We start from the raw sequence: 13,722 nt of genomic DNA on the forward strand, positions 1-13,722 counted from the left end.
CTCCGAGTCGCTGTCTCCAAAATTAAACCCAGACTATGCCCATCCATCTCATTAGGTGACATTATAGCCTAACACGCTATATGTATTCATTTGATGGTTGTTTGATTATTGTGTTATTTTGTGTAGTTATTGTGCATGTTAAAAGCCTCCAATGCATATGTGTGCGTGTGAACGTTTGCGTTTCAACCACCTCTATATAATAGTGGGGGTCGCGGCTCTCTGACACCGTTATTTCGGGGGTCGCAGCCTGAAAACTTTAGGAACAATGTATTTATTATATTACATGATACCTAAGCGCATACAGTACAGATATCCTCATAAGTATCTATTAATTCGTATCAATTAGATATACTCTTTATCTTTGGGCTTGTTTTTGTATACTTATTCTGAAAGAGTTGAAATAATTATTTTCGCTAGCAAGATCTCATTAGATTATTCATAGCATTAAGCCTATTGCCAGCAGGCACATTTAAATAAATATAATCTGATTGATTGGGGTAATGAGGGACTTAAAATGTGCCTATAGATTATGCATTTAACTTGTCGGCGAGGCTATTGAGCCATACTGTATTGTACTCATTCTGCAATCTTGTTAATAAAGTTTTAAATCAATCAATCAATCAATTGTTTAGAAAATCAGAATTTCTGCGATCGACACCTGCTGTCTTTTCATGTGAGGCGGACGTGCGCACTTATCCTGAGCATCAAGTCTGGTTCGAATGAACGAGACTGAATCAGCGTTCGAGGAACAAGGAAAGCCTGGATTAAAACATTGGGTTAATTGAATCTGGATAATGGGACTTTTGATCGACTTAGTTGAACCAGGTACGGGGAATAGGGCTGGCCTATGTTGTTTATATAGATGGAGAAGAGGATTGGAGCTAGTAAGGAGCCTTGGGGGACCCCCTTAGAGATGGATAGGGACTGGGTTAATAGGTTGTCGGATTTTACTGACTGAGTGTGATCAGAGATGTAGTTCTCGAACCATGCTACACTGTGATTAGTGACACCAATGTCTCTCAGCCGCTCCAAAAGCTGTTCATGATCCACAGTGTCAAAGGCATTGGCCAGATCCAGTGGCGGACTGGGACACAAATTCAGCCCGGGACATTCAGACACACCAGCCCACACACCGGCCCACGCACCGGCCCCGAAACCGGGCCCACACAACGGGCGTTATGAAACACTTGTCCAGTATTAAACAACCCAAGGCTGTGGCTAAGGAGTCAACATCAGGGAGACCAAATCTACACACCGCCCCTAGATGTGCACTCATGCACAGTGCACACACACACACACACAGACACACACATACATATACCGTTACTTCCCGTCATTGGCATATGTTTTTTTTTTTACTAACATCTTAGTGCCTCATTAGCCTAGGGATTAAGGATACATGAAGTATTAACTACACCATAATAATATTGAGGTTTTGATCCATAGAAAGTAGGGATGTCCGATATTATCGGCCTACCAATATTATCGGCCGATATCGGCATTAAAATGTGATATCGAAAAATATCGGTATTGGTTTTTAAAAAATAATATTTTATTTACATTTCTATAACCTTTATTTACCCAGGCAAGCAAGTAAGAACCAATTCTGATTTTATTTATTGTCAAAAGTATGCATAATGTTGTGTTAATTCCACAACAAGAGATATGTAATGTTAAAGGATAACTCCACTTTTTTTTTTAAATTAGCTTATTTAACATCTTCCCTGGAGTTAGACAAGAAGATGCATACCTTTTTTGTCTCTGTGCGTGCATTTTAGCTTTGGGAATAGACGCTCCGTTAGCATAGCATAGCTTCATCACTGGAAGTGAGGCAGGACAGTAGCCTTACAGTGCCTTACAGTGTATTGCAAGGTCTGACATTGACCAAACTTGATATGCATGACCTTGGTGGGCTCTAGGTCAACTCCTGAAAAGGGGGTCAATGTCAGACCTTGCAATCAAAAGTTAGGGGCGCACTGAAATTATGGCAAGGGTTATTAGCCCCCTAACTTTTGATTGCAAGGTCTGACATTGACCCCCCTTTTCAGGAGTTGACCTAGAGCCCACCAAGTCATGCATATCAAGTTTGGTCAATGTCAGACCTTGCAATACACTGTAAGGCACTGTAAGGCTACTGTCCTGCCTCACTTCCAGTGAATGAAGCTAAGCTATGCTAACGGAGCGTCTATTCCCAAAGCTAAAATGCACGCACAGAGACAAAAAAGGTATGCATCTTCTTGTCTAACTCCAGGGAAGATGTTTAAATAAGCTAATTAAAAAAAAAGTGGAGTTATCCTTTAATTACCTGAAATTATTCCATTTCTTGGGGCGGGAAACCCTGCATATATCGGTATCGGTTGATATCGGTATCGGAAATTAAGAGTTGGACAATATCGGTATATCGGTATCGGTTAAAAAGCCAATATCGAGCATCCCTAATAGAAAGGTCTGTGCTACACAATTTCAGTTAGATTGGATTTATTGTCCTTTAATTTGGCACTCATGACATTAGTTGCTTGCCGTTTAATCAACATTGAAAGACCCCCCCACTTCCTCCCAGACACCCATTCCAAGAGCCTGTTTTCTCTCTCTCTCTCTCTCTCTCTCTCTCTCTCTCTCTCTCTCTCTCCTCTCTCTCTCTCTCTCTCTCTCTCTCTCTCTCTCTCTCTCTCTCTCTCTCTCTCTCTCTCTCTCTCTCTCTCTCTCTTCTCTCTCTCTCTCTCTCTCTCTCTCTCTCTCTCTCTCTCTCTCTCTCTCTCTCTCTCCCTCTCTCTCTCTCTCTCTCTCTCTCTCTCTCTCTCTCTCTCTCTCTCTCTCTCTCTCTCTCTCTCTCTCTCTCTCTCTCTCTCTCTCTCTCTCTCTCTCTCTCTTCTCTCTCTCTCTCTCTCTCTCTCTCTCTCTCTCTCTCTCTCTCTGTGTATGTGTCTCTCTGTGTGTGTGTCTCTCTCTCTCTGTTTCTCCCTCTCTCTGTGTGTCTCTCTCTGTGTCTCTCTCTCTCTCTGTGTCTCTCTCTGTGTCTCTCTCTCTCTGTGTGTCTCTCTCTGTGTCTCTCTGTGTCTCTCTCTGTGTCTCTCTCTCTGTGTCTCTCTCTCTCTGTCTCTCTCTCTGTGTCTCTCTCTCTCTGTCTCTCTCTCTGTGTGTCTGTCTCTCTGTCTCTCTCTCTGTCTGTCTGTCTGTCTGTCTGTCTGGACTGGGCTCTCTCTCTCCCCTCAGGGTCAGCTGTGCTGGACTGGGCGCTCTCTCTCCCCTCAGGGTCAGCTGTGCTGGACTGGGCGCTCTCTCTCCCCTCAGGGTCAGCTGTGCTGGACTGGGCGCTCTCTCTCCCCTCAGGGTCAGCTGTGCTGGACTGGGCGCTCTCTCTTTCCTCAGAGTCAACTGCATAAGAAGAACATCAGCAATCAATAATAATGGCTTGAATTCATACAGCGTTTTTCAGCCTTTTGAAAACACCCAAAGTAGTAGTAGTAGTAGTAGTAGTAGTAGTAGTAGTTTATTCAGTCATCATCTCACACAATACAATATACCCCATCATTTAACAATATTTGATTTTACAGTGACTGAAAAGGTACAGACTGAAGCATAATGCTTATATATGCCTGTCCTATATTATTAACAAAAATTAAAAAAAAATGGCGGCTACGTGGCGTAGTGGGCAAGGCGCTCGCCACAAATACTGGAGACGCTGGGCTCGCCTGTTCGAGCCCAGCGCTCCACATTGCTTTCAGTTTAGCTGGTCGTTCATACTAATACACATTGGCCGTATTAGGGGGTGGGAAACTGATGGGTGGGGATCGGGCGTTGTGGACAGCGACTCCTACAGGTCGGTTGGTGCGCCTGCGCAGTAGAATCAGGAAGTGTCGGGGGCAGCGTGAGCCTCCCACGCGTTACTCCTCGCCACTGAGAGATCGAGCTGCGCAGGTGAAAAGATGCGACTGCTGTTACCTCAAGTACCGGAGGGGACTTGTGCTATGTATGACTTAGTCCACATTGCAGCCGGCTTGTGGGAGGCAAGAAACAGCGTTCGTGACAGGGGAGGGTTGAATTGGATGATACGAAATTGGGATGGGAGAAAATGTAGAAAATGGGAGAAAAAGTGGATAAAAAAAAACAAATTAAAAAAATTAAGACTCCAAAACAGTATTCTAAAAGAAAATAGCAAAAGAAAACAGTATTATTCACCATTGTAGTTTTCAAAAATAGCTTTACAACCCATTTTCTTAAAAACCAAAAGCGAATTACTCATTCTTAACTGTATATCAGCATTGTTCCACAAAGCGCTTCACAGAAACCATCAAGCATTCACACTCACACAGTCATACACTACTGGTGGTTGTGAGCAGCATCAGCAAACACAGCTGCCCTGTGGCAGACTGACGGAATCATGTCTGCTAATCAGCGCCAACCACCATCAACAACCTTCATAAATACATTCAACATTAATGGAATAGGCTAACTACCAACTTAGCTGTAGCAGTTAGCTGTTATATGCAATCACATTTGTTTAACTACGAGTAGCACATTTAGTATAGTATTGCAGTTTATCATAACAGAATATAGCAAAGCATTACAGTATAGTAATATAGTAGTATATATATATTCTTTCATTTATTTGCATTTATTTTAAATTTGTTGGACCTTATGGTGTTCTTGTTCTGTTCTTGACTTATTGTTATGTTTCTTCTTGACTTGTTTAAAGAAGACATGTACGGCCCATGGGGACATTAACGTGTGTTGTCGGGCCTTACAAATAAATTTGATTTGATTTGATTTATATATATTATAGAATAATAATATATTAAAATAACAGTATATAAAATAATATTGTATATTACTGTATACCAATATAATATAGTCTAGTTACTTTAGTATAATATAGTATAATTTAGTTATAGTATAATAAAATAAAAATAATACAATTATATAGAATAATACATGATATAATAGAACAGTGTACTATAAATATATAGATACATGTGTGTGTGTCTGTGTGTATAAATGAATGAACCTCAGTAAATATGTAATTTAACTGATATACACAACATTTATTTATTTATGTTAATTTAATTGTGTTTATGTTTTAATTTCTGCAAAATAAGTATGTACATTTTGTTTGGTTTGGTAAACATTGCGCTATGAACAGTCTATCAGTGTACTGTATGTGTGTAGGGGCAGGTACAATATTGAGCCTTCTTCTTCCTGTTCCTTTCGGCCATGGAGTTTAGTGGATCATATTAAGTCAATATGTACTGAAGACACTGTTGGACTGTAACAATTCCATGTACAAATAAATAAAAATTAAATGAAATGAAAATGAAAAATAGCTTGATCATTGATTGATGGAGTAATATGGGGTTCTTAACCTGATAAATCAAAAGGATTTATCTTAAAATAACGTATATTTTTACATCTATGCAAATGCATATTGTGGTGGAATTTTAGCAAAAAATTACCCAGTTGGAACTGTGAATGAATGCTTACTTGAATCAAGGATAGAAGCTGATAAGCTAAATGTATTATCTGTGTACAGAGTCTCACTTCAGTTTACAAGGTGTAGCTGAAAAGAGTTTAAATGCAGAGACAGGATACCGCATACCGGGGGTGGGGGGCAAAAATGCAAACCTGCCATTTCTAACTGGAAACAAGCTTCCTGTGTTGCCCTGGCAACGGGCAGTTTTATCATTATATTTGACGTAGCAGGATGTGTAGGGGACTGGAAGTAACACCTGTGTATCTCCTTGCATCTTTACGAAGAAATATAGAGCAGAAAAACGTAGGCAATTTCCACAGAAGTGCATTGTAGACATTTTCTGAGCAGGGTTAAAGAGCAAATACAATTTTTTCCTATCACAATATGTAATATTTGTAACTTGAAGTAATAGAATAGAAGTAATGAATACAGAAACAGTTATTTAACAATATGTAAAGGAGTAGTTGCATTTATTTTACATTACATTATATTTACATTTATACTTTGGCCCTTTGAGGGCTACCATGCTGATGTGGCCCTCTGTGAAATATAGTTTGACACCCCTGCCCTAACCCTATCAAAACAGCAGTCAAAGTGTATATTTTCAGCACTGTTTGTTTACCAATGGATTTTAAAATCTTCACGCGATGTACCGGTAAACGGACGTTTTAGACGTGAGGACAGGAAGCCGCCATGAAATCACTGTAGTCGTATTAACGTATTAACTAAATCATTTGAACAAAATAAAAAGCAGCAGCACTATTGCATAACTGAGTCATGTGTGCTATGGGGGGGGGGGCGCGGCAGTATCGGATGGGTATCGCGGTATCGTGCCATCCCTGGAACTGATACAACTGTGTTGTAGTTGTTTATTGTTGGATTGTTTCATCCATGCAACTATGTTGGTGGTTATAGTCAACGGGGTAGTAGTTGACCTAGTTGTTAGCTTAAGCTAGTTAGCTGTGGTTATTTACAAACATGTAGATGAGACTAATCATATACAGATCGAGAACATGGCTAACAGTTGGGAATTCTAAGGTACATCTTATTTAAGCATGTAAAATGGCAACTAATCAATTCAATCAATTAGATTACCAATATTATATCAACATGAAAATTTGGAAGGGAACATAATAGTATTTTATTTTAGTATTTACTATTATAATATTAGTAGCCGATTAATTTGCAGCCCGTCCTAGGTTCTGATTGGCTCTCTAGGTTAGCACTTTAGCTTCTGATGCTGTGGTGGGCACTAGTCCTAACATTGCTAACTAAACTTTTAGTCAGAGAAAAAACGTCACGACGAGTCACAACTATTTACGTCCACGTGCTGTAAGGAATCAGGAATACGGAAAGCACATTGTCTTGTAATAGAATGACTGAAATCACTGCAAGAGCTAGTATAGGCTAGCTAGCCCTCATGAACCGGCAGACACCAACAGTAGAATATGCACTAGGCTACTGCATGCACCTGTCATGTTACTGTTGGTTCCTTCCACTTGAACTTCATCATCATTAGCAGCAGCAGCGGGTAAACATGTCTGTAATTTTAGAACATTGTTCTGCGTCTTTTACTAGCAATTTTAGTTTTTTAATTCTAGCTTTTTCAGCTCCACCCTTTCTTTTTTTGCATTCTCCATTTCTGCGCTTCTAGGCCTACTCGCGGTTGGGAGGAAACGTGAATCTCATTCACTGATGTCTCATGTCTCATTCAAGACTGGCTAACAAAAGCATGTCTTTCACTTAACACCAAGAAAACAGTGTGTATGATGTTCACAAAGTCACCAGTAGAGGTCACTCACTCTAATGTGTTTCTGGGAGAGGCGGAGCTGGACATTGTACATTAATTCAAGTATCTTGGGGTCACATTGGACTCTACATTGACCTTCAAAAAGTCATGTGAAGAAAGTGACAAACACAGTCAAGTTTAACATCGAAACTAGTTAATGCTGCAAGGATGTTTCTGCATTCAATGATTTTATCACACATCGAGTAGGCCTATTGTTTTATCAACTGGTCTCTTTTATATGTCACTACTCTTACACCAATATAATTACTCTACAAAAAAGCCATAAAAGTATTTGATAGGAAACCAATTTCATTTCATCACTGTAATGTTTTAGAAAAACATAACATGCTAAGTTTCGAGAATTTCCAAGTTTTCAAATATACTTGCTTCATGTACAAGGTTCTGCATGGACTTGCCCCTCCCCCATTGAATGAGTTCATCCAACAGAAAGCAGACACTGGCATTACCACCAGGGCCATCAGTAGAGGGGACTGTAAGGTGCCTTTTCGGTATACTACCATTGCAAAAACTGTGTTCTCTGTTAAAAGTGGTAACTACTGGAATAGCCTACCAGTTGTGATTAGAGAGTGACCTACATACTCCATGTTCAAGACCCATCTTAAACTGCATCTTAAGGCAAACCAGAACTGTGATCATTTTTAATCTGATTTAGTTTATGCAACTTGTTTATTGTTTTATTGCCGGCCCACACACTGGCCCACACACCGGCCCACATAATGGCCCACACACCGGCCCACATACGGCCCACACACTGGCCCACACACTACACCGGCCCACACACTACACCGGCCCACATTAGTGGCCCACACACTGGCCCACACACTGGCCCACACACTGGCCCACACACTGGCCCACACACCGGCCCACACACTGGCCCACATACTGGCCCACACACCGGCCCACATACTGGCCCACACACCGACTCACACACTGGCCCACACACTGGCCCACACACCGGCCCACACACTGGCCCACATACTGGCCCACACACCGGCCCACACACTGGCCCACACACCGGCCCACACACCGGCCCACATACTGGCCCACACACCGGCCCACACACTGGCCCACATTAGTGGCCCACACACCGACTCACACACTGGCCCACACACCGGCCCACACACCGGCCCACACACGGCCCACATTAGTGGCCCACACACCGACTCACACACTGGCCCACACACCGGCCCACACACTGGCCCACATTAGTGGCCCACACACCGACTCACACACTGGCCCACACACCGGCCCACACACTGGCCCACATTAGTGGCCCACACACCGACTCACACACTGGCCCACACACCGGCCCACATTAGTGGCCCACACACTGGCCCACACACTGGCCCAAAAAAAAAAAAAAAAAAGTTAAAAAAAAAGTTTTTTTTTTTTTTTTTTTTTTCTTTTTTTGACCAGCCCACTTTGGTCCCGGCCCATCGGGATTCGTCCCGAACGTCCCGATGGCCAGTCCGCCACTGGCCAGATCTATAATCATTCATGATTGTCATTCAAAAGTATTCAAATGTACAATACAGCCAAGGGAGGAAGCACAGCTATATCATTCAACAGGTTACAGAGGATAAGAGAGTCATACTTACATGGTACTTTGGTGGTTGTTGTTGCTGCTGCTCTTATTGCTGTTGCTGTTATTGTTGTTGCTGTTGCTATTTCTGTTGTTGCTGCTGTTATTGTTGTTGCTGCTGCTGTTGTTGGTAATTCCGTTGGTATTGATTCTGCTAATGTGGTATTGGAACAAATTTCACCCTAAAAAACAGAGTCACAGCTTTGTCAAGAAACACACAATGAACATACAAAAGGATTACAGAAGATATCAGTAATAGGAAACCCACATAAACCGGCATCTTGTAAATCAGTATGTACACACTCACTCGTTATTATGAAATTGTACCTTGTCTTGTCCTCTACTCACATAGCACGGCCACTTCTGCTTTCTCTCTTCCCAGTTAATAATAGAAATGAAACCATGTGACTTCCTGACGCCCCTTATTATTAGTGTGTTTGAAATGCAAACAAATGCTAACCCTTTTCAAACCATGTGTTTTTGTTCAAGACTAGGTCTACTATTTCAACCCTTGTGTGGTGTTTGCGTTTTTGTTACTCACACAATGTTCACGATTTTAAAACAATAAAGCTATAGCAATTTATGCAAAAGATACACAACATACGGTAACTTTATCTCAATTACAAGCAAGCTAAACAGCATATATAATTAATGTTTCCCATTTACCTCCGCTAGATCACATTTATCAATAAAGGTGCTATTTGTTTTTTTGTGATCAAATGTAAGATCTTGAAAAATATAAATGAAACAATGTGGAGGCAGACAGCACACAGTGGACCTTTTTGTAAAGATTTTACCACGTTTTCACCAACAATTTCCACACTTTCAGGTCCAGTGGACCCAAACACCACGTATGTAATATAAATGTATAGAGGTGCTGCACAGCGTGCGCTCAATGAAAATATGTTCTTCACAGAAAATGAGCCAAGGCCAATGCGTCTCAGACTGAAACAAAAACATATTGTATCATTTCTCTTTTAGCAAACATTGAAATCGGGTCCCACAGACCAGAACACCACACAAGGGTTAATATCTTAAAGTCAGCAAGCAAGGCGGTCAGGTGGCGTAGCGGAGATTGCGTTCGTCACCAACACCGGAGACGCTGGATTCGCTTGTTCGAATCCAGCTCACAGCTCCGGCGTTGTCACCAGCTTGGCTGGCCGTTCACACTAATACAATTGGCAGTATTAGAGGGTGGGAAAGCTGGCGGGGTGGGTACGGGTCGTTGTAAACAGCGACTCATACAGTTCGGTCGGGGCGCCTGCTCAGCGCGGATAGGATCTAAGGGGGGTAGTGTGATCCTTCCACACGTTACACCCTCTCAGTGAGAGTCCGCGCTGCCAGGTGAAAAGAAGCGGTTGATTGGCTAGACGTGTGTAGGAGGAAGCACGTGATAGCCTCCACTCTCCCAGACCGACTGTGGGGGGTAAGTGCGCAGCGACCAGGAAGGGGATTGGGAATTGGCATAACGACTAACATTGGGATGGGAGAAAATCGGAGGAAAAAGGAGGGGGAAAAAGATCAATAAAAAAAATAAAAAGTCAGCAAGCAAGACTGTGGATTGTAGGACTGAATTTAGGCAGCGATTACACCATTCAATTCGATTTCGTTTCACATAGTTCGCTCACCCGATTAGATTTCAAATCAGTTCAATATGGAATCAATTAGGCTTGATGATGCTGTTTCAGGTTCCAGCACCTGCCAATGTTGTCAAAAGATTTCTGTGTTTCCATAGTAGTTCAGCAGAAACAGCACGAGGCAAACTAGAGACAAGAGGCGCTAGAAATAACGTTTAGCCAGAATTCTTCACACATCCAATGAAAAAGGCATAGATTAAAAGATCGGTCTCGGGTATCAAACCGATATAACTCTGTATGATAGCATGTACAACAATGCTGTATATACCGTATATATATATATTTATTCTTACCGTATATATATATATATCCACATCTGTCTGTACATACCTGTACATAATCCTTTTACATATCTGTAGATACTATATCTATATCTGTACATACTCTTACTAGTAACGTACTAGTACCATACTGTCTTAATACCTGTATCACTGTACATATTATATTACAACTCTGTACATACATCTGACTAGCACTACACCCAGTAGTACAAATGGATATATTTTATATCCCGTTTAATCACCTGTACATTGTATATTACTATTGCACTTTACTGTTACATTTGCACACTGGTTGGATCAAATCAAATCAAATGTATTTGTAAGGCCCGACAACACACGTTAATGTCCCCATGAGCCGGACACGTCTTCTATATATACAAGTCAAGAAGAAACATAACAATAAGTCAAGAGCAAAACAGGAACACCATAAGGTCCAACTAATTTAAAATAAATGCAAAATAAATGAATGAATGCAATGGATGCCAAACTTCTTTCCGTTGTACTATACTTGTGCTGTATAATGACAATACATTTATTCTATATTTCTACCCAGTCTATTGCATTTAACTTCTAAACAGATTGCCCATATTTGTGAAAAGATAAATGCTTGTTGACCTGTATTAATAACACAATATTAACTTGAAAAATATCTCATAGGTGACCACTGACCACCCTTCTAATCTCACACCCAAGACTCTACTACAACTTCTGTGTTTCTCAAATTACGGACACATCTATTATTGCATAATTATGTACATTCCATAACTTATAGTGGATACAGTAGGGGCTATTGTACAGTGCAGTGTGAAGCTACATCATTCAACATTATGTGTAATATATTGATAAATAATATATTGATAAAAACTCAAATGTAACACCAGGGTTCAAACCCTCTTTTAGGAAATAATTGTGTAGGACATATAATCAAACTGTGAAAGGATGTACAGGATATGACAGCTCTGAACCCATCCTCTGACCAGCCTCAATCCTCTGCTTTTAAAGCCCACAGATCAATTTGTAAAGGCCCTTGGTAATAGAGTGAGAATGGTCCCGTAGGGAAGACTTTTTTCCTTCTTTTTTATTAACTTTTAATTACAATAAAAAAAAATTAAGAACAGAAGAGCATGTAATCTTCTGATTGTCTTGACTTATCCACGAGTTGCCATGATATTTCATTCATTTAGTCAATTCTCATGTTTGCCATGACTGGAAACTGTGTGAGATACAGTTTCCATTATCTTTATGGTAAATAGTTTCATCACTCGTACTTTCGCTTCACTGAGGAAGTTAATGGAACCACACTGTTGGAAAATACATGGAGTCAGCCACATGCATGTGTATCCAGGGCCCGACAATATCCCTCATACACTTTTGATAGAATTCAAATACACCAAAAACTAGCCACAGTTTACTAAACACACAATCAAAGCTTAACAGGTTTCAACAGCTATACAAGAGCGAGCAAGAGCCCATGTATTGTATTTATTATTTTTATGTCTTTTAATCTACTTTCATTCTGATTTAATTACTGGACTGTCATTATTGTTATTATTATTTCTGTTATTGTCCTGTGATTTATCGTTGATTATTACTGTTACTGTATTGTTTGTCTTGTTTCATGTAAAAAAAAAAGGGAAAATAAAAAACATTTGTTCAAAAAAGAAAAAACAGCTATACAACAATTAAATTCGACCAACAATAACTTTGGTCTAATTTACACTATACATATTATCGTCGTTACACCTTGAATGATGTGGCTTTCCTTCATGGTGAGCAATCTTCACCTGACAATTGAAACCAAAACCATTATATGTGATCACAATCAAAGCAGGGGAAAGGGGGGGCTGGGGGGCAAACAAAAGTAGAGAGAACTTACCCACAACAGAGTCAGGCAGAAGATTAATAGCAGCAAGTGAGCTGATCCCATTTTGAGAGATAAAGATCTTGAGGTTTGTTACACTGCAAGACGTACAACAAACCCAACCGAGTCCCCTTTGTCTCCAATGCCAAACACCAATTCCACAAGTACTGTTGTGAAAACAACAGCACTGTATACAAGCTCCGCTTTCCTCCCTGGCCTGGGAATGTGGCGGCTCTTAATATTATTAGCTTAATTCCACCAGTGTTGACTTTTAATTCTGAACTGTGTCCTCCTCTCTGTCACCTCTGATCTCCTCTCGTGGCCCGTCAGAAACATGGTGTATTGTCACTTCTCCTTTTTATTTTTTTTGCCGTGCTAAACCACAGTGAACTTTACACCGCCTGCCACTTCCTTATGAACAGGCCGTTGCCTGTCGTTCGTAGAAAAGGTATCAGTCATTTAAATTTGTTGTTTGCACAAGTGATAAGTTACGTCCACTCTATACATTTCTGGAATAACATGAGAGAGGGATTTTGGCCATGAGTGAGAGTGTCAACATCTCTGCGTGTGTCTCTGATACGTATAATGATAGATGGGGAATTTCCCAGCATTTGCAATGAGCTTTGAAAGGGATTTTCTTTTAATATTACTTAAAGTTTCTTACTATTAATAACTTGGTAGGTGTCTTCAGTTGTGCAGGGCTTCACAGGAACCAGTAGTCGGTTTCTCACTCCCTCAGAGCGAATATATTTAGTACTATCTTCACAGTAACTTTATGGTCTCTCCACACTAATGAGGAACTAACAGCACATAAATCGTCACTAACACATTCTCACCAACACCCAAAGTCATATCAAGTCAGTTTAGATTTTTTTCAACAGACATTTTGATAAAAACACTGTTGTATCAAAACATAGGCGTAGTTTTATAGAGGGATGCTAGAGACATGTCCGTCCCAACGCCACAGAAACGTGAATTGTCCCGACCAAAAGAACTGCAGAGTGAAAACTGTAGTTTTAGTATTATAATCCACAACATCGCAGTCTTGCAAAGGTGGGGGAGCTGGCATTCACAATCCTGATGG

General features: G+C 40.7%; 1 protein-coding gene across 1 annotated transcript in view; it reads right to left on the reverse strand.

Moving 5' to 3' along the window:
• The window catches only part of LOC311236221 (receptor-type tyrosine-protein phosphatase H-like), a 47,629-nt gene extending 34,837 nt beyond the window's left edge, over nucleotides 1–12,792 (reverse strand). The window contains exons 1-2 of the mRNA XM_084323869.1: nucleotides 12,654–12,792; nucleotides 8,876–9,041 (exon numbers count right to left, since the gene is read on the reverse strand). Coding sequence (XP_084179995.1) covers nucleotides 8,876–9,041; nucleotides 12,654–12,704 — 217 coding nt within the window. The 5' untranslated portion in view covers nucleotides 12,705–12,792. The remainder of the gene's footprint in view (nucleotides 1–8,875; nucleotides 9,042–12,653) is intronic.
• Between the last annotated feature and the right edge of the window lie 930 nt (nucleotides 12,793–13,722).

Source organism: Notolepis coatsorum (assembly GCF_963971535.1).
Source record: "Notolepis coatsorum genome assembly, chromosome: 10".
NCBI lineage: Eukaryota > Metazoa > Chordata > Actinopteri > Aulopiformes > Paralepididae > Notolepis > Notolepis coatsorum.